General features: G+C 54.5%; 1 protein-coding gene and 1 long non-coding RNA gene across 3 annotated transcripts; both read left to right on the forward strand.

Moving 5' to 3' along the window:
- The first annotated feature begins 227 nt into the window (after window positions 1-227).
- Window positions 228-9,411, forward strand: LOC139322184 (uncharacterized). The gene is made up of 4 exons (XR_011600830.1): window positions 228-279; window positions 472-530; window positions 3,735-3,861; window positions 9,316-9,411. It is a non-coding gene; the product is annotated as an uncharacterized lncRNA (long non-coding RNA).
- Window positions 9,412-9,444: 33 nt separating this feature from the next.
- Window positions 9,445-24,886, forward strand: ADAMTSL4 (ADAMTS like 4). 2 transcript variants are annotated; one of them, XM_070951157.1, is made up of 17 exons: window positions 9,445-9,493; window positions 10,625-10,688; window positions 12,954-13,642; window positions 13,885-14,857; window positions 15,877-15,979; window positions 16,632-16,768; window positions 17,014-17,218; window positions 17,419-17,579; window positions 17,714-17,813; window positions 18,286-18,588; window positions 18,991-19,120; window positions 20,154-20,358; window positions 21,126-21,299; window positions 21,505-21,678; window positions 22,112-22,291; window positions 22,744-22,888; window positions 23,109-24,886. In XM_070951157.1, exons 1-17 carry the CDS (start codon window positions 9,462-9,464, stop codon window positions 23,249-23,251), a joined length of 3,918 nt encoding a protein of 1,305 aa, XP_070807258.1. In that variant the 5' UTR covers window positions 9,445-9,461; the 3' UTR covers window positions 23,252-24,886. The 2 variants fall into 2 exon arrangements, with proteins under 2 accessions (XP_070807258.1, XP_070807259.1); XM_070951158.1 differs by lacking the exons at window positions 9,445-9,493; window positions 10,625-10,688; window positions 21,126-21,299 and having other exon boundaries at window positions 13,562-13,642.
- Window positions 24,887-25,022: the final 136 nt, after the last annotated feature.

Genomic DNA, 25,022 nt, shown 5'->3' on the forward strand with positions numbered 1-25,022 from the left:
CTGCGGATCGCGCAAGGGGGGGGAGGTCCACGTGGAGGAGGAAGGGTCTCCTTCCGCGCTCTCTCTGCCCCCCCCGCGCCTGAGGGGCGGGGAGGGGCGGGCCAGGAGCAGCCCGAGGGGGAGGGGCGTCGGGGGGGGGGGGCGTCGCGAGGCCTGAAAGGAGGCGGGGGCGAGCCAGGCCGAGGCCGGCGGGAGGGAAGCGCTGCAGCGCGGCCAGCCCGGGAGAACGTCGGCTCCGGCGGGAAGGACCGTCTCCCCTCCGGGCACCTGAGATGGCAGGTACGGGGCTCGGGCCGGGGAGGGGAGGGGAGGGGAGGGGGCTCGCTTGGCCTTTGGGCTACAAAGCCCAGCTGAAGGAGCGCTCCGGGGAGGGTCCCTTGCCCCGCTCCCCGTCCGCCCCGTCTGAGCCAAGCCGCGATGGGGGTCCGGACCCCGCCGGACCCGACTTCCCCGCCATTCTTCTCTCGCCAGACATCGGCTGATCCGCTTGGCCGCTGCTGCTCGGCCCCCGCCACGAAGCCTAAGCACAGGTGAGCAGCTCCCTCCCGGGCGGCACTCTGCAGATGCTCAGAAGCAGCCTTGGCAGCCTTGACCCGGCCTCTGTCCTACTCCGCTTCGGGGTCTCTCCAATTTGTCCTGATGGTGGTGGGTTTTTTTTTTAAATACCTTGGAAGTTTTTAGAGCAGAATATTCTGCCCATCCTGTGGTTTTGAGCCCCCCCCCGCATCCTGCCAGCCCCCCTGGGCTCCCACGGAAATTTCCAGCGGGCCCGGCTTTCACCTGGCGCCTCCCTGCCTCCCTCCCTCCCTCCCTCATCTTTATCGGGTCTTGCAAGAAGAAGCAAAAAAAAAAAAAACTTGGTTAAAGAGAAGGGGGGGCGGGGGGGTTGGAGGAGCAGGCCCCCCTCCTGACATTCCGCGAGGCTCTGGCGGGGGGGGGGGCGTTTCGCGGAGCCCATCCTTTGGACGAGCATCAATGGGCCATTCTTTCTTTCGCCCTGGCTTGGAAGGCGCCTGGCCACGGACCACCCGGGAGAGGAGGAAGGACTTCGATAATTTCGGGTTGGCTTTTTTTTTTGCTGGGCTGGGGAGCCCGGGACACGGATTCACCCACCCACCCAACACAGCCACACCGCTGCCTCCCTGAAGGCCCCTCTCCGCAGAGAGTGTGTGTGTGTGTGTGTGGTTAAGGTGTGAGTTGGTCTTTGCGGCTCCTTTTCAGGCCCTGTAATGTGATAGGAAGGGAGGGGGAGATGCTCCCAGGGTTGGAAAATGCCAGCGCTGCTGGTTTAGTCTGGGTGGGGTGGGGAGGGTCTTCTCTCCCTCTCTCCAGCCTTCCAAAGGGGTTTATTATTCCTCTCCCCCCCACCACCACCACCAAACCCAGGAGTGTACATGGTCAAGGTGCTTTGCCTGGTCCTTTTCAGGTAGACTGCTTCTGACAAGGGAGTTTTGCTGTTGTTCCCTTTCCCTGGAAAGGATTTGCTTGTGCAGAAGGGAGGGGAGGGGAGGCAAGAAATGAAATCTCAACTCTTTTCTAACCTTTAAAACGCTTTAAACATGGCCAGAAGTGCTGGGTGGAAGAACTGGGTGAAAAGCTAAAAGTTTCTGGCTTCAGAAAGTTTAACTTTGGAAAGAGGCAGCTGAAAACAGGGAGGCTTGAGAAGAACTTTTGACCTGGGAGTGAGGGCCTTTCTCTTGGCAGCCCCAAATTTTGGGGAGGGTTACATTGCAACTTCTCCCCCCCCCCCCAACCAGTGCAGTTCCCTGTGGGTTGTGGGTCTCTCCTAGCCCTGAAGCTATTTTGCTACTTTCCAGTTCCCGTTTTTTTGTTCAGTTTTGTTGTGGAGATGTGGTGGCAAGGACTCGCCTACAGCACAGCCATGGTAAACGCACAAATAGCCAAAAACAACAGGAGTTGTGTGAAAAAAAAGTTTTTTCCATTAAACGAAGGAAGTTCCTCCTGGGGTCCAAAATAAGTCTGACCATAAATCAAATGGCTTTGTTTCGTAGAAGGTGTGAATCCCTCCCTCCCTCCCTCCCTCTCTTGTGTCTACATATATTCAGAGTTGTGTAGCTCTCTGATTTTACAATCTGCACCAGCTTTGCCAATCGGGCATCCTAAAAAGGCCCGAGACTGCAGCTCCCATCGTGCCCGGCCAGTGTAATTTTTATTTGCTGTGATTTCCAGGTTATTCTTTGGTGGAGGGAAAATTTTTAGCTTCCTCTGATGGGGGAGAGGAATTCAGGAACTCAAATTCCCTATTAATCAATGTCACTGCTTGGGGCTTTGCTTGCATGGGGAAGGGAGGGGGAGCTTAATGTGTGTGGGGGTTAATACATGGATTTGGCACAATCCCACAGTTCCTGCACTGGGGGGGGGGTGTAGTTCATTTTTTCAACAGGATCCTGAGAGCTGGGGGCCAAAAGAAGAACGGATGCCCCGCTGGAACCAAAAGTTTTGTCTCCCGCCTCTTCCCTTCCCTAAATAGCCACAGGTGCTTGGGATGAATCCTTTGAGGGGGGGGGGCTGATTTAGAAGTGGGAGCCCAGACTGGAAGGAGCCACTTTGAAAGGAAGGGGGGGGACTTGTTTGTCTTCACCTGCGTCCCCTCCAAAAAGAGACGGGGAGGAAGTTCCTGTGTGGCCACCTAGACGCCTGTCCGAATCTCCCTGGGCGGCCAGGCCAAGGGCTGCTCTCATTCCCACGCTTGTCTCTGGGCTGAAATCTTGCAGCTGCAGGCCGGCCCATCAAACGGGCGATTCTGACCCAAATTTTGTGGCTGTGTTTATGCGGGACGATCAATTACTCATCTTTTGGCGATCTTTTGGCGGTGTTGTTTTGGTCTCCATGTGCGCCAGCAAAGAATGCTCCCTTCCTTTTCCCTCCCTCCTGCAGCTGTTAAGAGTACGTTTTGTGCCCCCACCCCCACCCCACGGCATTTTGCAGGGGGCCGAGGCTTCCCTCAGAGAAGCAGAGGGGTCACCGTTGCTGGGAGGCTGCAGGGTGTCTTCGCTGGGCCCTCCCCATTCCGCTTTGCTCTGGGGAGGCAGGAGGCTTTTTTCCGTGCACGGCTCCGGATTGCTTCACCGCTAAGCAATGTGCTGTTGGGTGGGGGGCTCTGTTCATGTCCAGAGTGGGGGAGTCCTGTGCGAAAGAGGACGCGTGTCTTCCTTTCCTTAGGCCAGCCTGTTCCTTGCAAAAGGTTTTCTTGCAGCCCCCCTCCCCCCGTCTCTCTGGAGAGCTTTCTAAGTAGTGGGGGGGGGAAGGCCTTAGGGTGCCCCACCCCCAGAGGTAATCTCTGCTTTTCAGGTGTTCTCTCAGAAGCTGCCCCGGGGTGGGGGGGTTAAAGCCAATCTTCCCCTTGGCATCCTTTTGATGCTTTGGAATGCCATTTTGGTGTTAGTGCTGGGGATGATGGGAGCTGTCATCCCAGGGAGCAGGAAGGCGGGAGTAACCTTGTGGGGTTGCCAGAGGATGGGATGAAGCACAAGGGGTGCCAAGCTTGGCCTGGTTCCAAAGTGGCGGAATGGTAAAGTTCCTCCTCCTTCAAAGGTGGAGGGGTGAGGGGCCACAGTTCTCCCCCCCACCTCCAGAGGGGAGGGTCACATTCCTGGAGGTGACGCTGCTGCCTTCGCTTGCTTCCTCTGCCGGGGTGACGGGCGGTGGGCTTCTTTCGTGGGGAGGTCAGCTGAGCCGGCATCTCCTGATTGACACCCCCCCCCCCCTTCCAGGAGAGCGTGGATGTCCTGCCAGCTCTCGTCCGGCCTCGGAGGGCTTCCCTGGACGAGCGAGAAGCACGACCCGCAGCCGCCCAGAGCATCCAGATCCCTTGGACCGCAGCTGCAGAGGCCGGGCCAGGTTAAGAATGTGGGGCTGGGGCTCTTTTTCAGTCCTGGGGGGCGGGGGCTGCCTTGACCCTCCCCCACTTCCCACTGAGAGGTTGCAAACAGCCTTGCTGGAAAACAGCCGGGAAACCTCCAAAAAAATCTAGTTCCTTTGAAAATGAGCCCGAAATTTTGGAGTGGGGGAGATTTTTAATGCCCAACCCACAGGAGGTTCTTACATAAAGCCTGCATGCCCCCCCCCCCAAACGCTTAACTACAGACGAGGCTTTCTTGTCACGTCTTCCAAAGCTTCAGGGTTTTGCTGAAATCTCTGTCTGTGTGTGTCTGTGTGTCTTTCTCTTCCTTGTGCAAAGAAGCTGTACAAGTGTGGAGGGGTGCAGTTTTAAAAGGGAGGTGGGTGGGTGGGAGTGCAGAGCAGAGTGTGGGGTGGGTGGAGGCAAGAGGTCCCCGCCGTAATGCAGCCCCCAAATCTGCAGATTGTCTGTTTTCTGTTGCAATGTCAGCTTCTCTCCCCACCCCCTCTCTCTCGTCCAAGCTAAATGGGGAAGGGGCTGTGGGGGGAGGGAGAAGGAGGAAGAGGAGGACAAGAAGAAGGAGAGGAGGAGGAGGAGGAGGAGGAGGAGGAGGAGGAGGAGGAGGAGGAGGAGGAGGAGGAGGAGGAAGGCTCCTCCACTCCTGGTGATCGTGAACCATGACTGGACTGTTTTGGGGTTTTTTTCTGGGGAACATTGCTGGGGTTCCGTTTGATCCTTGGCCTCGGGGAAGGTCCCTCCCTAAATCCTGGAAAGCCACAGCTGGTCAGGATGGAGAATCCAGTTCTGGATCCAGCAACTGCTGAACTTGGCAAAGGGTCACAAGTGGACTTCCAGAAACTCTCCAGGATGTCGGAGTTGGCCGACTGGCCAGAGAAGGTCCTGTAGGCCTCCCCATCTTTCTCCGGAGCTGGGTGGACAGTCCAGGAGGCTCTGTCCTTCCATCCCCACCGGTGGCCGGAGTACAATCGGGGCTGCATTTGCACAGATTACCCAGGCCAGCACATTCCAGTGGCCAAAGCCGGATTCCTCAGGGGATCCTTTCCAACTTCTGCTCCCCCTGCGTGTTGCCAGGACTTGTAAGCCAGGTGGACTAGGAGTTTGTTTTTCCTTCTACAAAGTGTGCTAAAACTGTGTTTTTCTTTCTTTCTTTCTTTTCCATTTGAAGGCGAGGAGGATTGCTCTTCAGCCTGTGTCATCCCCTCCACCCCTCCTCTCCCCTTCCCAAGGCAAATCCAGCCAGCAACCCATCCTCTGCAAAACCAACTTTGTTGTAACTTGATTTCACGCAGCCACATTCTTCTCCCGTCTTGTTAGGCAGCTTAGTTTGATGAGTTTCTAAAAAAAGGCTTTCGCGATAAATCAGCCTTTCGAGCTTAGATCTGTCTCCTTTCAACCCTAACCCCTTCCTTCAGTTTATTTTAGTTGTTCTCTCCAGTGTGGAGTATTTAGAGACTTAAGCGAGGGTCTTTGCAGATGGATTGGTTGTTATTTATTTTATTTTTTAAAAAATTTGATTTATATGCCGCCCTTCTCCGGAGACTCAGGGCGGCTTACAATGTGCTCAGCAATAGCCTTCATACTTTTGTATATTCATACAAAGTCAGCTTATTGCCCCCACAAACTGGGTCCTCAATTTACCTACCTTAGAAAGGATGGAAGGCTGAGTCAACCTTGAGCCTGGTGAGATTCGAACTTACTAATTGCAGACAGCTGGAGTTAAATTACAATGCATTAGTCTGCTGAGCTATCCAGGCTTATTTAGTTTATGGCATACAGAGGTCATCCAATCACTGATGTACAAATATTAATTTAAATGAAGCATCAGCATATTGTGTGTGTGTGTGTGTGTAGGTATGTGCACAATACAATATACAAGACAAAATATTAACAGAATAACAGAATGTGGAAGGGACCTGGGAGGTCTTCTAGTCCAACCCCTGCTGAAACAGGAAGCTCTAAGCCCTTCTTGAAAACCTCCACAACCTCAGGAGGGAAGTTGATTGTTCTGTCAGGAAAATTAAATTAGGATACAACCCTAATAAAGGCACGATTATAAGGCGGAGTCGCAACGGCCCAGAGCTTTAGTTGTTCAACAGGGGCTGTTGGGGAGGACTGAAGTTTTAAGCCATCGTTTCTCAATTTTGGCAGCGGCAAAATGGGTGGACTTCAACTCCCAGAATTCCCCAGCCAGCAACGCCGCCTCTTACTTCATTGCGTTATTTTCAAGCCATCAAGGCTGGCTAGGGAATTCTGGGAGTTGAAGTCCACCCATCTTAATACTGCCAGGGTTGAGGAACGAATCCCTTGGAAACTAATCAAAGAGAGAAGCAACCAGGAATTAAGGAGAAACTTCCGAGCAGTGAGGACAATTAACCAGTGGAACAGCTGGCCACCAGAATTTGTGAGTGCTCCATCACTGGAGGCTTTTCAGAAGAGACTGGACAGTCGTTTGTCTTAATTATAGGATCTCCTGCCTGAGCAGGGGGTTGGACTACAAGACCTCCAAGGTCCCTTCCAGCTCTGTTCTGATTCCGACTGAGAAACAGTGGTTAGGAGGCAGATTCGAATCCTGCCAGTCTTCCCTGCGGCGCTTTGAGGGATGCCCCAGTGGCTGAAGAAACTGCTGGCATCTCCTGCCTGGCCTCCGGGTGACTTTCTCCAGGACGTGCTTAGCTTTCCCTCCTCCTTCCTCCCCAAGTCCCCGGCAGGCCTGACCCTGCTCTGCTCCTCCAGGTTGGCCAAAGCCGGCCGGCTGGAGGCTCCACCAAAGGCAGGCTTTGCAGGTCAGGCGTCCTCCTGGGCCAGCCGGTGCGTGCGAGGAAGAGCGCTGGCACCTCGGCCTGGAGACTCGCCTTGGCCGCCTCGCCAGAACCCCCCCTCCCCTCCCCTCCCCATCGCCCGGGAGCGGAGGGTGGCGCTGGTTCAGGCGAGGTAGCTTGGCTCACTGGCCCGGCCGGAGAGGGAATTGCGCCGGCCGAGAGCGCAACCTTGGCGGTTGCCGCTTCCTTTGGTCTCCGCTCGCTTTCCCAGCCGAGCGAGCGCGGCCTTTTCTTGCGGCCTTTCCAAACCGCCCGCCAAGCCGAGGGAGGCTAAATCATTTTTATCATCATCCTCCTCCCCCTCTGGCTAAGAATGAAGTAAGAGGAGGGGAATGTTACTGTAATTAGCGGAGCCAAGAAGGGAGGGAGGGAGGGAGATGCTCAGCCACCAACAAGCCTCCAGGCCAGCAGTTGTGTTTGCAACCCGCCGGTTGTTTGTTTTGACTTTTAGCAGCAAGAGAAGCCCCCTCTCTCTCTCCCCTGGAGCGGCGCCCGGGCGCTCTGCGCGTTCTCAGAAGCTGCCCTCCCGTTTTGCGGTTGCTACTGCTTCGCCAGCAATTCCAACCGCAGCGGACGGAATCCGAGTTGTGTTGTGTTGTGTTGGCGGCTTGTAAGAGGAAACACATGTGGATGGAAGCAAAAAGAGGGGCCCAAGCCCTGCCGCGTGTGGGTCGCCAGGTTGGAGAGGCAGAGACTGAGCCTTGGCTTGCCGCTTTGGTCCAGGGCTCGGCTGGTCACTCCCTGCCCTGAATGGTGGGCTTCCCCTGCCTGGACTCCCTGCCCAGCTGCTCCCAGATGCTCAGGAGCCTTCCTGACTTGTGGGGTCCCCTGCCTGGGCGGCCCATCGGCTGCCTCGCAAGAGCCAACCCTGATGATGAGGACCAAGGAAAAGAAATAGTGGGCATTTCTTTTACTCGAGCAAACCAAGGCAGACTTGGTCCTGCGAATGCAGGCTGTCTGTCTCTCGAAGATGGGCGAAGATGGCTCTGCATCCATCCTCCATCCTCTTGGTTTGGATCCTTCAGCCAGGAGTGGCTCTCGCTTCCTTTTGGAAAAGCCCTGGGGGGGAAAAAAAAAGAGAGAGCGAGAGATGCTCTCATCCCTTCATTTTTACCTTTTTTACACAATCGCTTTGCAATGATTTCCTCTCCAGTCAGAACTTTCATTTCTCCATTTTTTCCCCCCTTCCTTAATTGCTTTTCCAGGGTCAGCCACCTCGGTTGCTTCAGGTCCTGTCGTTTCCCCAGATCCAATCCGTTCTGCAGTGCGTTTCTGGATCGGTGTGTGTGTGTGTGTCAAAATATTGGCCTTGTGGTGCTGCGTTCCCTGGAATTGGCTACACAGAGGCCAATACTTTGGGGGTTTCCCTCTCCCTGCACCCCTAATTCTCTTGTAAATTCTGGGAGGAAAAAACCTCCCCACTGACTGCACCTGTCAGTCAGGATCCGGGCGGTGGACTGTGAGGGGTTCCTGTGTGGGGTGAGCAGTGGGGCACCAGGGAGGTGGCAGAAAAGGGTCTGGGCCTGAGGGTCATCTCAGGACCCCTTTCCCACACACCTCCAAGCAAGGGCGCCCTTTGGAAGGCAGCCTCCCGCTCTGGTCTGGGCCGTTGCTGGAAAGAGAAACCAGGAATGTGGCTGGTATATTTGGCCTGGACATCCGATCCTGGGCAACGTAAGAAAACTCTGCATGGTTCCCAGCGGGATAAAAATACCGCCGGACAGATTAGAAAGCGGTCTGGACAAACAAAGGCCTGGGAGACCAAACTTTGCAGTCGGGCGGCCATGGCAACGCTGGCGAGGTCTCCGGACTGCTCCCTTCGGCTCCGGCCACCGCAGACCCTCCAAACTGCCGAACTGCAGGGTTATATTTTATGACTCTGGTGGGGAAGAAAAGGAAGAGAGTGGAGAACTGAAAGAAAAACTAGAAACTGGTTGCTCTGTGTGCGTGTGGCACTGACTTTTTTTTTTTTTAAGGGTGGAAGGAAAGTTCACTCTCCTGCATTTGAAGGGTCGCTCAGTGCCCGTTCATACAGGGCCATTTATGAATCTGGCTTGTACAAACAAATTATGGCAGGTTTAATTCCCCAGCCTGAGGGGTGGGCAGGCTCGAAGTTTGCACAAAGGGCAGCCGGGTGGGAACTGGGCAAAAGCCGCCAGCCATGAGCCGGGGATTACGGACCGATTTCAAGGGAAGGAGAGTGAGGAATTGACCAACTTTCTGCAGGAGGACATTCAATGGGGGGTGGGTGTCACTTGAAGGAGGGCCCCAGATTGGGGGTCTGGGGTTTTCCTTGCAGAGTGGAGCCCCCCAGGCAGTTCTGGGTTCTTTGAGAAATTTCTTAATTTCCTCTTCGCTTCCTCCTATCTCCGGGTGAGTCACGATTCTTTCCTTTCGGAAGGTCAGCGCAAGGTTGAAAGTTGAAGAAAAGTTTAAAAGCTTTAAGAGAAAGACACCCCCCCCACACACACACACACTCCCAATCCATTGGCCAAATTCCCCCCACCCCCACCCCTCCTTCCCTTTTGGCAGAATCTGTAAGTCAATATTTAAAGCATTTTACAGGTTCCGGATATTGACATATAGCTCTGCTATCTCTTTTTACTCCTTCAGCTTTATTGCTCTTGTAGGAGATTGAAAGGTGGTTCCTGAAAGGGGGGGTCCCCTCCCCACCCCTAGAAGAGATGGGCGGGCTGGGCAAACCTTAATGCAAGGAGGCCGCCTCCCCCTTTCCACGCCAAGGCACAGCCAGAGAGGCGATGGGAGCAGCGGGCCAAAGCCGCATTGGGAGGTAAGGCTGGGGAGAATATTCGGGGTGCCGAAGGTGGGTTTGGGGGGAGTCTGGGTGGCTCTCAAAACTGTTGAACCTCCTATTCTTCACATGTGAACTTATTGCCCTCATGAGGACTAGAAGCTTGCTTTGTAGCCCTTCACTTTCCCTGGTTGAGAGATTTCGCATCTCTAGGGGAAATTAAGAGGGATGGAAAAATAAATTGGCTTTGATGGATGCATTGTAAAACACGGTCAGTTCATCTCACAACTTTTCCATCGCTAAAAACAGAAATTGGATTTTCTGTACTTCGTCTAACTGGAAAGTTCAGGTAACCACCTCCGTCTCTGGCACGACAGGTAGAGATCCCAATTGATCCCAAACCAATTTTGTTGTATACGTGATGTACAATGACCATAAAGGCCACAGCTTAGAGGGGTGTTTGTGGGGGGGGGGTTACTTAACCTGGCCAGTGGCCAAAGTCCCAGAATTGCTCCCATCCCATCCCATCCCCCCTTGGAAAGAAAGGTGAAGAAAAAAAGGGAGGGGTCTAGGTTTCATTCCAAGGTGTGGGGTCTTGGGATGACAAGTACCTGCCATATTTGGTGGCAATTTTGACACGTCGGTGTTGAAGACTCTGCTGGCGTTACTATCCACCCCACAGGTTGATGCTGTGTCTTTGTATGCATATGTACACACTGTGTGTGTGTGTGTGTGCTTCCTGGGCTATGAACAGACGCCTGCTTGTCACCCTCAAAATGAAGGGTCTCCACGCTTCGTAACCTTAAGACGGGTGGACTTCAACTCCCAGAATTCCCCAGCCAGCCACGCTGGGAGTTGAAGTCCACCCGTCTTAAAGGAGCCACATTTGGAGACCCCTCCTCAAGATGGACTGAAACCCAGCAGGAAGCCCAAGAGAATCTGTTTCAGCAAAGCAGTTGCTGGGGAAAAAGTGCCTCGGCAGAGATATTCCCATCATGCTTTGCTCCTGGAGCATCCTGCAGGCCTAGGGATGCGGCCGTGTTGCGTACAGTTTGGCCACCAAGTTCTTCACCTGGCACAGCTGCCTTTCCCCCCAAAATCTGACGGCTTCCAGCAGCAGCAGCAGCAGCAGCCTTGAAGCATCCAATCCGTCTCTGTTTTTCTTTCTAGGTTTTGCTTGGCTGGCTTCTTGCTGACGTTCTCTCTGGTGGCGCTAAGCCTGGCCTCCAAGAAGGTGAGTCATGGTTGGCCAAGAGGCTTACTCATCCGCTGGCGGAGAAGCCCGGAGGGACCTTGGGAGGTGCGTTTTCCCAGGGAGGAAGCACCGCCTGCCCCGTGTTGTCCATACCGGGAGGCGTCCCCTCGTTTGGGCTCCATCAAAAGGGGGTTCCCTGTGGCCTCTCTTGATTTCATACACCAGCCCTGAAACTCCTTTGCAAAGGAACGAAGAAATCTTTTTTCTCGCCTGAAAGTGCTGGTAGAAGCCTCTGGTGGTCACTTATGTCTAATATCTGTGCTTGAGGACTAGAAACTTGAAGAAATAAATTTGCCGTCCATAGCTCAAAAATTTGGCCCGCTCCAAAGTTCCCCCTCCGCAATCAAATTCTCGCAGGCAAGAACTGCTCAGGGTCATGACACAAAACATGGGACAGGCCATCCTTGTTTAGCGACAACAATGGGGGGACGAACAACTCCGTCATTAAGCAGAATGGTTGCTAAGTGAAGGCGCATCTTTGATCTTACTCCTGTCAGCGTTCCAGAAAAAAACCCAACTCCAGCTTTACTTTGCAGACCTCGGAAAGTTTAAAAGTGAGGATGCGAAGTTGTTTTTTCGGCACCGTCCTAACTGCGAACGGTCGCAAAATGAAGCAGTGGCTAAACAGGGACTGTTTGCATTAGCTCCATAACATATTTGGTGAAAATAAATAGGGGGGTTTTGATTAGTGATGGTTTAGGGATTAAAAAGGAGGGGTTAGAGTACGGAAAAGGTCTTGAGGTTTATTTAAAAGTTTTCCCCTTCCGTTTTACTTCTCTGCATTTTTCCGTTTTACTTCTCTGCATACCTTTTTATGCCTCAGAGTTTATTGGACTGAGAAGATGACAAATTTTGGCAGCCACCAAGGAGTTTGCAATTCGGGCTTTATCCTCTGGATTAACTGTATCTTTTAAAGGGCCAAGAAATATTCTTTTTTTTTTCCCCACCCCGGTGTACAGGATATTCTAAGTATCCTCTGATTCTGACTCTCACCTTTCCTCTTTTAAAGAGGGTTTTCTTTTTAAAACACATCACTCATATCAGGCAGCTAAACGGTACAAGCAAGTCTGGCCTTATGCAGTTGAAACCCAACAACAATTCATAAGGGGAAGGTGGAATTTCCTGCATTGGAAGCCAGCAGAATGAAAAGATTCACTGCCTTCTTACAGGTAGCAGCACCCTTAAAATCCTCACTGGGAAGAAAATCTCTATATAGGCCCTGTCTGGCTCTACATTCCTCCTGCTGGAAAAAAAACCCTGACTTTTGGTCAGGGGTGGCAAATTGAAGACCTGTGGAAGGCAAGGAAGGAAGGAAAAGAAAAAGAGTGAGAGAAAGAAAGGAAAGAAAGAGAGAGAGAGAGAGAGAGAGAAAAGGAGGGAGATGTGAATGGGAAGGAAAGGAAGGGAGGAATAAGAAGAATTAAAAAGAATTGCCTGGCACCCCATTGAAGCAATGGCACTTTTTGTATTTACTGCCATCAACCCAAAACTTTCCCTGGCTGGACTGCTTAGCAAAATCACCTTCGTTTTATTAATTGTTTCCTTTTATGGCTGAAAAATGTTCCTCTCCTCTTCTTGGTGAGCCTCTGACATCACCAGCCCTCCAGGAACCGGCTGCTGACCCAAAGGCCACCAGCTGGGAAGCCTCCTGGACACCTCGGAGGGGAGAAGCAGGAGGAGGAGGGGAAGGAGAATGGAGGAGGGGAAAGGGGTACCCAGGCCCCCTTGTTAGGACGCTTGCTTGGAAGGGAGAGAGGGAAAACGGCTGGAAAGGCAGAGCGAACGGTTGCAAGCTTTCAATGATCCGATTAAGCCCCTGGGTTTAAAAAGTCCTAAGTTTCTAGCCCTCAAGGCTCAGTAAGGGGGGGGGTGCTGCACCTTGCAAAAGGCGGCTGAGCAGAAATGGTGTTCTTTCGCAAAAACTCGCCATGCAAAATCCCATGCGTGGAATTCCTCCACTGTGGCGTTTTTGTGTATATGATGAAGAAGAAAATACTCATGTCGCAAAGTGGAAGGGTAGACTGCCTTTGAACCTGGGAGTTCCATTCTTAACTTCCATGTTTCTGGATAAGAGTTACTTTATGCGTAGGCTGCAACTCGGTGAAATTCATATTCTATCAACGGATAAAAAGAGGCTGAAAGAGTAAAACGGGGAAGTTGCTGAGCTTTGCAGTGTTTTTCGCACGGAGGGGCAAGGCTGAGCCGGGGTGGCCAAATTCCTGCGGATCTTTGTCTTTCCCACAGGTTGCCCCAAGGACTCCTCGGCAGACTTCCGGGGAAGAGGCGGTGGGAAGCAGGGCACCCGGCGTTTGGGGCAGCTGGGGATCGTGGTCCTCTTGCTCGCAGCCCTGCGGCCGGGGGGTCTTGGAACGGACCCGGAGCTGCCAGTCCCCTTATCAGCGGGACCCCTGGGCTGGGAGGACGGATGGGGCCCCACGACCAGCAGTCCCTCAGCAGCAGCAGCAGAGGCCCCGCTTTGGGGAACGGACGCCTCGCCCGTCCGGACGCTGGCCGACTTCCCCTCTGCGCTCGGACAGGAACTCTTGGTCAGCCTCGTCCGTCTACGGGGGAAACCCTCACGGCTCCACCAACCGCCATGTCCGTCAGGAGGCCGGGGCAGCTGCGGACGGAGCCCTGCCCGCCTCCCACTCTGAACCTCCGAGGGACTCCAACCCCTTCTTCGAGGCCACGCGATCTTGGGGAACCCCCCTTGGCCGTGAAGGATTCCCCAGCCAGCCCAGGCCTCAAAGGCCGTCTACAGCTGGGGGCTCCAGGACCCCTGCCCAGAGAGTAATCCCATTGTATAAGCCGGCGAGACAGGGGGGCCGTGAGGGGGGCTCGAACCAGGAAGAGGAGCCTCTAAGAAGCTGGCCTGACGGCAGTCCACTCACCTGGCCAGCGTCTCCGATACCGGACTCCCAGGCAGCCTGGATGTGAGTGTCGGGACCAATTTTGGGAGTGTGTGTGTGTGTCAACAATCAGGGAGGGGTTTCCCTCACCTCTGGTCACTTGAGAAAGAGGTTCCACTCCCTACACCCCCCAAATCATCTCCCAAACTTTTCTCACCCACGTCTGACTTAGCTTTTTGGAGGAACCTCCAGGGGAAATGGGGTGCCCCCCCCCACCCAGCCTTCTGTTCCAACATTGTCATCTTGCCCAACGTTGTGCATTCCAGGTCCCGAGTTCGAGAGACCATCAAGCCTGGCAAATATGGTTACGGCAGGGTGCCCTTCGCCTTGCCTCTCCACAAAGAGCCGGCCGAAGAGGGCACCCCCCGTTTTAAACGGCACCACGGAGAGAAGACTGGGGAGACCCTGCCCTCCGCCGCACCCTCATCTCTCCTTCCTGCAGCCAAAAAGGAGCAGCCCAAATCAGCCCCCACCTCGGACGAAAAGCCTTGGACCTCAGGCAGCATTCAGCCTGGAGCAGAACGCCTGGAGGGCCTGGCAGGAGCTGTCTTCCCCGAGGACCCCAGGACAGCCATGGGGTTGAACAGTAGACCTTCTTGGGAAGGGGACTCAGCAGCCCCCAGCAGCCCTCCCCAGCAGGGCCCCCCCTCTGTCCCTGCAGAGGAGCCCCTAGACAACATCCCCGGGGCGCCCCCAGGACCCCAAGAAGACTCTGCCTCTGCGTCTCATGCCAGTGGGAGCAGCGTGGCAGAGGAGGGGGCTTCGGCTCCTGCCGGGGGCTCCTCTTCTCAAAGACCCTCTCCCCCTGGCAACCCCCCACCAAACCCTCAAAAAGACCTGCGCCAGGCCCCCCAAGTCCCCAAGAACCAAGACAAAGGACCCGGAAGAGGGCCCAACCCACCGGCCACACCGGGGCGCCCGCCTCGACAACCCCCCCGACTCAGCCTGGACCCCCACCTTCCCCCCAGCCGGGCCCGTGCTCGGAACCAGAGGCAGCACCAACCTCGGAGGGGTGGCCGTGGCCCCCAACCCTCACACCACCTCTTTCTGGACCAGCCTGGGCTTCGTGGCCCCACCGAGCCCGACATCTGGCTGCTCCATCGAGGCAGCCCTGTCCCCTTGCACGCTGGGGGGCAGAGACCCCAGGCGGAGCCCCCCCAGTGGAACCTCTACGCCCCCGGCACCGAGACCTTCCACTGCGAGGGCGAGAGCAGGCAGTTCAGAGCCTGCAGGCAACAGGTGAGCCCCAGGTGCCCATGGTGCACAGCCTCGGTCTGTCTCTAGAAAAGCTTTGTGGGAACGGAGCTGTGATAGTTTTTCAGGAACAGGACGCAGGGAGACCTCAATTTACAGCCATCCACTCATTTAGTGACCATTTGAGATTACAACGGCACTTGTAAGACTTATGCCAGACTCTCATGCTTCCCCATTGGCTACTTGCCACTGGAATGCATTTATGACTGGGGAGGGTCTCATAAGTGCCATTTACAACCTTCCCAGCCACGTCCAACAAGCAAAGATAATAATAAAAAGAAAAGTAAGAAGTTGAAATCTCTCCACTGAAAGCGTGGCCCTGAGGACTAGTGGCATGAGGTTGGGGGGGGGGTTCTTTCCAAATTCTCCAGGGCTCCACCCTGGGAGGAGATACAGCCAGCTGGAGAACAGGGAGGTTTCTTTGCTTGGTGAACCATAAATAAATTGAAACGGAAGCAGAAGAATGTACATTCTTTCATTGCACGCTTCTGTGCACCTCGTGGGAAGCGGCTGCTCTTCCAGGATTCTCTTGGCCAGCTTTTGGTGTTGCAGGAGGGGTGAAAGGTCACCGGGCCTTTGGAGTGGACAGCTGACCCGTCCTTGACCACACTTCCCTGTTCCTTCGGGTGACGAATCTCCCGAGTGTCCAGTGTTCTGAACAACAACAGGGTTTCCATGTTTGCACAACAGACCCACAATGCCAAATTCCGAAGGCCGGGTGTCAATAGCTTGGAAAAATATTTTGTTCCAGTTCCTGGCAATACGTCAAAGCCAAATGCACAAAAGTCCTTTTTAAATGGGCGTCAGCCACTGTCCCTTCCCAGCCGGGACCTCTTTACACCTGACGGGACTGTTGGGGTGACCGGGGGGGGTGTTCCCCACTTCAGGGGTAGGTGGGACACTTGCAACCACGCCCAGAGGAGGGAAATTTGCCGGCTAAGCATGGCAGAAGAAGCCGTGCGTGGCAACTTCAACCTGCTCTCGGCTTCCTTCCTCTTCCGCAGCCGTGTCCTCTGGACCGTCCGGACCCCCGAGCTGTCCAGTGCGCTGCTTACAACAACCAGGAGTTCATGGGCCGCTTTTACCAGTGGGAGCCCTTCACGGACGGTGAGTACTTATCCAGATACCTTCTCCATCCTGTCTCTGACCACTGGGCTGGGGAATGGAGGCTCAGATGCAGAAGGTGGCCTTCCTCTTCCCTCCATTGCTTATTCTGGCTTCTGGTGGCAGTGAGTTCCACAAGACATCTCTCTCTGTACTGTTTTGGAGCTTTAGTTTAGGTGCTGCATCCCAGGAAGGGCCCAAGATGGGTTTTCTCTCTCTCCCCCCTGGGAGTGGGGCGGGCGGGCGGTGGGGGCTAGAGACGAAATCTTACATAGGACCTTAAGCTTATGCAGGAACACATTCCCCACCCGCACCCTTTAAAGCAGGAGTGGGGGACCATGGTCCTTTGATGACTTGAGGGCTTCAGCTCCCAGAATTTCTGAGCCTGGCTGTCTCGGGAATTCTGGGAGTTGTAGTCCACAATCATCAAAGGGCCCTGGGTCCCCCTCTCCCCTTATAGGGCCCCCCCTCCTTGTCCAGATCTCAGGGCTGATAATGTAGCTGTGGTGCTGGCGCCCTCTGCTGGCGAGTGCTGGGAATGGCCTTGATTGCTATTGAATATTTCCCAACCAAGGGATTGAGAGAGAGTTTGTGTGTGTGTGTGTGTGTGTGTGTGTGTAAGATCCTGATTCCCATCTTCCTGGGCATTTCCTAGTGTGGGGCTCCCAGCGCTGTGAGCTGAACTGCCGTCCCCTCGGCTACCGTTTTTACGTCCGTCACACGGAGAAAGTGCAGGACGGCACTCCCTGCGAGGCTTCGTCCCAGGACATCTGTGTGGCCGGGCAGTGCCTCGTGAGTCGCTCGGCTTCCAGGGAAGAAAGGCGAGGGTCCCGCTTGCAGAGCAATGCCAGCCGGGCACGGGGTTGGACTAGATGACCTGCAAGATCCCATTCTGGCTCTGTTAATCTGTATCTCCAGAGGGCACTTCTCAGAAGGGCATTTTGGGGAGGGAGGTGAGGGATCCCCCTGGACTAGAGATCCTCAGAGGGATCTATTTCTGGCCCCCACCCCATTCCTCCCTCCCCGTTCATTTGCAGACCCCTGGCTGTGACGGGATCCTGGGATCGAATCGCACCCTGGACAAGTGTGGTGTGTGCGGAGGAGACCAGACCGCCTGCAAACTGGTGTCGGGCAACTACAGCGAGACCAACGTCCCCATCGGCTACCACCGCATCCTGCAGATCCCAGCGGGAGCCACCCAGATCCAAGTCCGGGAAATGTCCCGTAGCCCCAACTATCTGGGTAGGAGCAAGACGGAGGATGCTGTCCGCTTACACCGGATGGTTCCCAGACTTTGTCTTGAGGCCACGCGTGGCGCGATCTCTGCCCAGCCTCTGAGATGGGGGCTCCTGGCATTGCCCGGCTGGCTTGGCCAGAAGGAGGGTCTGGGGTCAGCGGGGCTGGGCGTGGAATGACACGAGCTGCCTCCTTCCCCCTCCCAGCCCTCCGTACCCAGAACGGCAAATCGATCATCAACGGAAACTGGGCGGTGAATCCTCCCGGGCGCTACGAGGCAGCCGGCACCGTCTTCGTCTACAGTGACCGGGAGGAGGGGGAGCTCCTGACGGCTGACGGACCCACCACCAAGCCCGTAGAATTGTATGTGAGTAGGGGGGGGGCGCTCCGGATGGCCTGGCTGCTGGAGGGTTTGTTTGTGTGGCACCAGGACTTTCTGGGCGGAAAGCGGGCAGAGAGGAGAGGACGGGGTGATTAGGTGCCACCCCCCCACTCCTGCAGATGATCTTCCAGCAAGACAACCCCGGCGTGTCGTACCAGTTCTTGCTGGCTCAGCCGGAGGATTCCCACCGCAACGCCCGGCGGCCTCAGGAGGGGTTTGGTGAGCAGGTTTTTTTTGGGCTTTTCGGGTCCGAGTTCAAGTTTGCCCACCCCCTCCAGCTCCCTCCAGCTCTGCAATTCTTCAAGGGGAAGGTCAGAGGTTGGAACTTAACACAGATAGTCCCCAACTTACAACTGTTCGTTTAGTGACCACGGCACTGAAAAAGTGACTTTTCACACTTACGACCAGTGCAGCCTCCCCATGGTCACGTGATCGAAATTCAGAGCCTTGGCAACTGACTGGTGTTTATGACGACTGCGGTGTTCCAGGGTTTTGCGACCTTCTGAGAAACAGGGGGAAAGTCAGATTCACTTAACAACCATGTTACTAACATGGTGATTCGCTTAACAACCGTGGCGAGAAAGTTCGTAAAGTGAGGCGAAACTCACTTAGCTCTCTTGCTTAGCAACAGAAATGTTGGGCCCCATTGTGGTCGTAAGCCACTCTAATGAAACCTCCTCTCCCTTTCCAGGCGCTTCGGCTGCGGTGGAGCCTCCAGCTGCTAGGCCACGCCAGCTGCTTTCGGCCCCCAGACGGAGCCCTGTTTCAGCCCAGCTGCCCCCTCCCTCTGGCTCGTGGGGCAGCCCCCGTGAGGCTCCTCCCCCTCCTGCCCCAGCCAGCCAATCACGGAGGAGCCTGGAGACTCTGCAGCGCAGCGCCCGGGTCCCACCCCTGCCGCCTCCCCCACCCCCTGTCCGGCACCCCTCTGAACCCGGCCAGGACTTTGCCTGGAGGCGGTTCGGCAACACGGAGTGCTCCGCCTCCTGCGGGAAAGGTGAGTCGGGAAGGGCGAAGAAGCCACTGCCCTTTCTGCCAGTTCCTAGGGAGGTAGACTGCTGCTGAGCAAGGAGGTTTTCCTTTTGCTCTGAGCCGCGGGGGGGGTCTCTTTTGGAGAATAACCCGGTGATGAAGAGAGGAGGAGGAGAACACTATGGGGACAGTCTATGGTCTTGGCTGGATTTTCCATGGTGCATTTAATTTAAGATTAGCCTGTCCCAAAGTCAGGGCAAAAATAGAACTTGCTGTACTTGTGTCAACCATGTGGAGAGACAAGGAGCTGCAGAGACCCCCAAATTTTTGCTTTGAGTGTTTTTGAGACCCCTGACCACCCACCCACCCTCAATACTTCCCTCCATGGGACGGTTTGCAGCCCTGGACGGTTTTCCTTTCCTTTCAGGTTTCTGGCAGTCCGTCTACCGCTGTGTCTCTCGCGCTTCCCAGGAGGAAGTCGGGGAAGAAAAATGCTACCAGATCCCCAAACCGCTTGTGCAGGAAGAGATCTGCAATACGGAACCCTGCCCGGCCTTGTAAGCCGCCACTCCTTCCCTCTGGACCCTTAAGGACGACTCAGTCCAGGGGTAAAATGCTCCCAGTTCGGTCCAGTTTGCCCGAAGCGGTAGTAAAAAGGGCTACTGGTTCGCCGAACCGGTAATAAAATATGTTAAAAAAAAAAAAAGTTCCGATAATCAGCTAAAGCTCCGGAACCGGTAATAAAAATGCTTTAAAAAAGTAAAAAAAAAAAAAGGCTCCGATGATCACAGCTGTGGCACGCGATCTTGGGAGCCTTTTTTTACTTTTAAAAGCGTTTTTTTTACAACCTATTCGCCCAAATAAGTAATAAAAAATGCTTTTAAAAGTAAAGAAAAGGCTCCCAAGATCGCGCACCACAGCTGACCACACCCTCTCCCCGCGTGCTGTTCTACTTACCCCGTGCCTCCTTTTGGCGTGCACTGCGTGTGCATCTTGCATTTGGTGCATGGTGGGCACTGCATGTGTGCATGCAGTGCATGTTTGGTGCACAGTGCACAGCCAGCGAACCGGTTCAGTTTTCACCACTGACTCAGCCCCCTCCCCACACCTCGCCTTCTCCCCTGGCTGAGCCCAGCACGAGAGATTGGGGGTGCCGAGGGGGCGTCTTCCTCGCCCTCCAGTGGGCCCAGTGGCAGGGGGGTCTCGGCCGAGAGATCTGCCGAGTGTTTTGGATTGGTGACAATCTGAGTCAGGGTCTTTTGAGCACAACGGTGGGGTCTAGCTTTGCAGCCAACAGAGGATCAGCCTCTGGGGATCTGGAAATGTTTTCACGTCCCTGCGGAGATTTTATCCTTTAGCACAAAGCGGATTACAGCCTGGCTGCAATTTGTGAGCCAGGGAATCTGTTCCCAGGGGGGTGGAAAGCATTTTGTCCTGAATCGTTTTCCCTGCTGCTTAACACGCTTGGGTGCCCAAGGGAACCAGATTATTAAATATAAATCGTTTTCGAAATGCCTGCGGGACACTGGCAATCGTGATTCTGGTATTTTGCAAGCCCCCATTTTGTTCCTCTCTCCTTGTCCGTTTCAGCTGGGATGCCGGTGCGTGGTCAGCCTGCAGCACGTCCTGTGGGCCCGGAACCCAGCACCGCCAGGTCCTTTGCCGGCAGATCTACGCCAACCGCACCACCATGGTGCACCCTCAGCGCTGCGGCCACCTGGAGAAGCCGGACGCCACCCAGGATTGCCAAGTGCACTTCTGCAGCCACTGGCAGGTCCAGTCCAACTGGAGCTCGGTGAGGCAGCCGAGGGAGGGAGGGAGGGAGGGAGGGAGGGAGGGAGGGAGGAAGAGAGGAAGAGAGGGAGGGAGGAGGGAGGGAAGGAGGGAGGAGGGTGCCGTGGGGTTTGCTGTGCCCAGCCTCAGTCCTGGGCATTTGAGAGGGAGCCCCAGAGCAGGGCACACATGTTTCCCCAGGGAGAAACGTCTCCAGAGCAAGGAGAAAATCTCTGCAGGGGATCCCCGACTTACAACAGTTCGTTAGTGACCGTTTGAAGTTATAACAGCAATGAAAAAAGGGATTTAGGACCATTTTTCACACTTATGACCGTTATGACGGTCGAAGTGTCCAGCAACCTTCTGACAAGCAAAGTCATTGGGGAAGACGGATTCACTCAACAACCGTGTGACTAATTGAACAGCTGCAGTGCTTCACTTAACAACCGTGGCAAGAAAGGTCGTGAATTGGGACAAAACTCACTTAACAATTTTTTCACTTAGCGACATACATTGTGGTTGCAAGTTGAGGGCCACCTGTATTTATTTTTCAAGGGCAGGATTCCACTCCCGTGGTCAGCGTGGCCCTTCCTGCCACCCCAGTTTCTAAATACGTCTTTGCATCCCTGTTTCTCTCCCCGACTCCGGTGCAAACTGGACATTAAATGGATCGCCGGGCTCTGCCTTTGGCCGCAAGAAATGCGAGAACTTTCAGAATTTGGGGGTTGCACCCTTTTTAATGCCGTGGCTTTTGGCCCTTCTGCTCCTTCCCCCCCACCCCCGTTCCAGTGCTCGGTCCTTTGTGGCACAGGCCACCGTACCCGCCACGTGCGTTGTGTCAGTAACCACGGAGAGCTCTTGAGGGAGACCGACTGTCCGGACAACCACCGGCCCCAGAGCAGCGAGCCTTGCAACATGGGCCCTTGTGTGCGGAGCTGGTTTTACAGCGACTGGAGCAACACAGTAAGAAGGACTTTGGGGCAGCCTCGATTCCTTTTTCTCCCCGATTTCCAGACCCTTCCGAAGCTGGTGAGGACATTTGCGTCCTTTTACCCCTTTCGATGCCGCTCTCTCCGTCTTTGTCTCTGCTTGATTCCTGCGGCTGCTGGAAAATTCAGGAAATAACGGACGGAAAGTGAGGCATGAAATTCTTATCATTCTCTTTCAGTGCTCAGCTGACTGCGGCACCGGCATCCAGCGCCGTTCGGTTGTCTGTCTCTCCAGCAACGCTGACGGACAGGCGGACGAGGACTGCGCCACTCCGAAGCCAGCCGATATGAGGGCTTGTGACGGAGGGCCGTGCCAACGGGTGACTCGGTGGTACAAGGGCCCGTGGAGCTCGGTAAGGGCGGGCTGAGTTTTCCTGGGCTTCTTCCAGCCTCTCTCGGTCCCCAAACAGCAGGAACCCTGTTGCTGGGGGACATGAAAGCGGCCTCCCAGCATTTGAGGGGCTGCCACAAAGAAGAGGGGGGGGGGGGTGTTCGTTCCAACTTATTCTCCAAAGCACCAAAAGGCAAGACGAGAAACAACGGATGGAAACTAAGCAAGGAGAGAAGCAAGCTGGGATTAAGGAGAAATTTCCTGACAGGGAGGACAACTAGCCAGTGGAACAGCTTGCCACCAGAAGTTTTTAAGAAGAGATTGGACTAGAAGACTTCCAAGGACCCTTCCAGCTCTATTGTGAATGATTGAATTTTTGCAGGCAGGGCTTTTCTCCGCCCCCGGGGACCCCCACTCTTTTCTCCCCCTTGGTGACCCCTGCCCTCTTTCCCCAGTGCTCGGTCGAGTGTGGCCATGGGACCCAGAGACGGGACATCATCTGTGTCAGCAAACAGGGGGTGCAGTTCAGTGTGACCGAGGCCGCAGAGTGCGCCCACTTGGAGAAGCCCCCTGCTCTCCAGCCATGCGTCGGGACGGACTGCGAGGCCCGCTGGTTTTCCACTGCCTGGAGCACAGTGAGTGGGGGGACAGGCTTTTTTGGGGGGAGAAACAAAACCTCTTCCATGCCTCTCCACCCAGACAGCTTTCCCCAGCTCAGGAAAAGCCTCACGGAGCCCCAAGCAGGGGTGAAATGCTACCAGTTCGCACAAACTGGTAGCAGCGGCAGCATGAAGCTCCGCCCACACGCCCAGACATCGTTACTTCCTGGTTTTAACTAGGAAGTAACCTGTTTTTCACCCTCTGCACATGCGCAGGAGGCTTTGTGCATGCACAGAGGGTTCAAAATCTTAGGTGAGGGGTGCGCGCGCACTTCCAAACCGGTAGGGAAGGTAAGTAGATTTCACCCCTGGCCCCAAGCTTTGATTTGTGTTAATATCACTCCAATCCTCAAATAATCAACGAAGGATGCAGAATCGGGGGGGAGGGGACTTTGACCCCCCCCCAATGTTTCCTTTTGCCCCCGCAGTGCTCCAGGTCCTGCATGGGGGGGGTCCAGGCAAGAGAAGTCCAATGTCTGACACAGAATAAAACCTTGAGCGCCGGCTGCCCCCTCCACCTCAAACCGGCCACCAAGCGCCCTTGCAACAGCCAGCCCTGCCTTCCCTCGCTTGGTAAGACTCCTGCAATCCCCCCACTCCTCCCTCCCCCAAGGAAAGTGGGGAGAGAAAGAGGGCAGGGCGTCGGTATTGAGGGAAAGGGAGAAAGAGACCCCGCCTCCTTTATTTTCCTCCAACCAAAGGATCCGTGTTTGAATTGTTCTCCTGTCCACTGGGGGAGTGGGCGCCCTCAAGCCTCTCCCCCACCTCTTTTTCTGCCTTTTCCCTCCGGCAGACGTGACCTGCCGGGACAAGTACCCCAACTGTGCGGTGATCGTGCAAGCTCGGCTGTGCGTGTATTCCTACTACAAAGCTGCCTGTTGCATTTCCTGCTCACACGACTTGGAAAGGCGGCACGTGGAGGGCCCCAGCCGGTAGCATCGGTGGATTCAGGCCAAGGGGGTCTGCCTCCTGCCCCCTTGCTCCAACGGGGGACAGGACGGAGAAGGGGGAGGCTGGGAAGGGAGCCCCGAGCCTGAGAAAGTGTTGGTTCGCCCCAGGAGGAGAACTCGAACCCCGGACCACGGCTGACCCCCCCCCAGCACATTTCCCATAAGGAAGCCAGTCTTTTGGGGGGCATAACTTCAGCCCCACAGCAGCAGCCAAGCTTTTGCACTGGTTCCTCTCCAGCCGCAGGGAAGAGTGCAGAGCAATGGAGCACAGATTGGCTCATGGGCCTTGGAAATCCCCCTTGGCTGTGGCCCATGAAGCTTCAGAGGATTGGAGGCTTCGGGAACCCCTCGCCAACCCTTCCTTCTCCCTGGAAGGCCCATGCCAGAAGAGCTCCCGTGGCATGGGCTCTCTCCCACAGGGGCACCCCGTGAGGCAACACCGGAGGTCTGTTATGTTTTTCCTCCAGGAACACACCAAAGTTCTTTTAAACAAAGATTCAGGAAAAATAGAACAAGAAAACACACTGAGAAGGGATCCGATCGAGGGTCCATCCCAGGAACTGTTTCCTGAATTTGCAAAATTTAGTCTCTGGGAAGAAACATCTGCAGCTCCAGATGCAGAAACTCTCGGCAGGTTTCGCCGCAGCCTCCTTCCCACAACAGCATAAAAAGACAGGGTGGGAGAAAGTGGGTGGGTGGGTTTTGAAATGATTCAGAGTGCCTTTTTCATGCTGCCTTGGAGGGGGAAAGTGCTTTTTGGCTTTCTAAACCAGGGGTTCCCAAACTTGGCCACTTTTAAGACTTCTGGACTTCAACTCCCAGAATTCAGCATGGCTGGCTGGGGAATTCTGGGAGTTGAAGTCTGCAAGTCTTAAAGTGGCCCAGTTTGGAGAAACCCCCTCCCCACAAACCAGAAAGGACATAAACAAATGACAGTGTTTATCAAAGGAAAAGTTACAGAGAGGATATGTTGTGTTAAGTTTGCGTCATCCACGATGGATATTCCCCTCCCTTCCTTTTCTGTGTCTTTTTAGAATGGAAACAGCCCTTTTCCTGCAGTGCAGCTAAATCCAGCAAGTCCTTAAATTTAGAATAGAATAAAATAACTGAGTTGGAAGGGACCTCGGAGGTCTTCTAGTCCAACCCCCTGCTTAGGCCGGAAACCCTACATCACTTCAAACAAATGGTTGTCCAATCTCTTCTTAAAAACCTCCAATATTGGAGCATTCACAATTTCTGGAGGCAAGCAGTTCCGCTGGCTAATTGTTCTAATTGTTAATAAATTGTTCTAAACTGAAACCAAGCAGTTAAAACTCCCTTTTCAGTCTGATATGCTACAATATAAAAAATGCAGCAGCTGGACCGAAAATCTGGTTATCCTCACCCTGAAAATGAGACGCTAAAGAGGGGGAGGATTTTTTGTACCTTCTTGGACCTATAGTGGTCCCCCCTCCCCTTTGTGGCTTTTAAAACCTAAGTAGTAAGATCATAGCAATGGTCCCTACAGAGTTCAGATTATATATATATAAATATATATATTTTATATGGAGAGAAATGTCTATGATAAAGCTGAATGTATGCCTATTAGTTTTGTCCACCTGTTCGTCCCCTTCATTTTTTCCCCCTGTCCAAAATCTAATTTATTTTTTATTAAAGATTATTTGATTTTAATCTAAGGTGGTTCTTGTCTTCACTTCGCCGGCTTTAAGGAGGGGTTTGCAGGGAGGAAAAGCGCCTGGTGTTTTTTGCTGGGCGCC

This window comes from Pituophis catenifer, unplaced genomic scaffold (assembly GCF_029215685.1).
Source record: "Pituophis catenifer annectens isolate HBS135680 unplaced genomic scaffold, rPitCat1.0.hap2 SCAF_10, whole genome shotgun sequence".
Taxonomy (NCBI): domain Eukaryota; kingdom Metazoa; phylum Chordata; class Lepidosauria; order Squamata; family Colubridae; genus Pituophis; species Pituophis catenifer.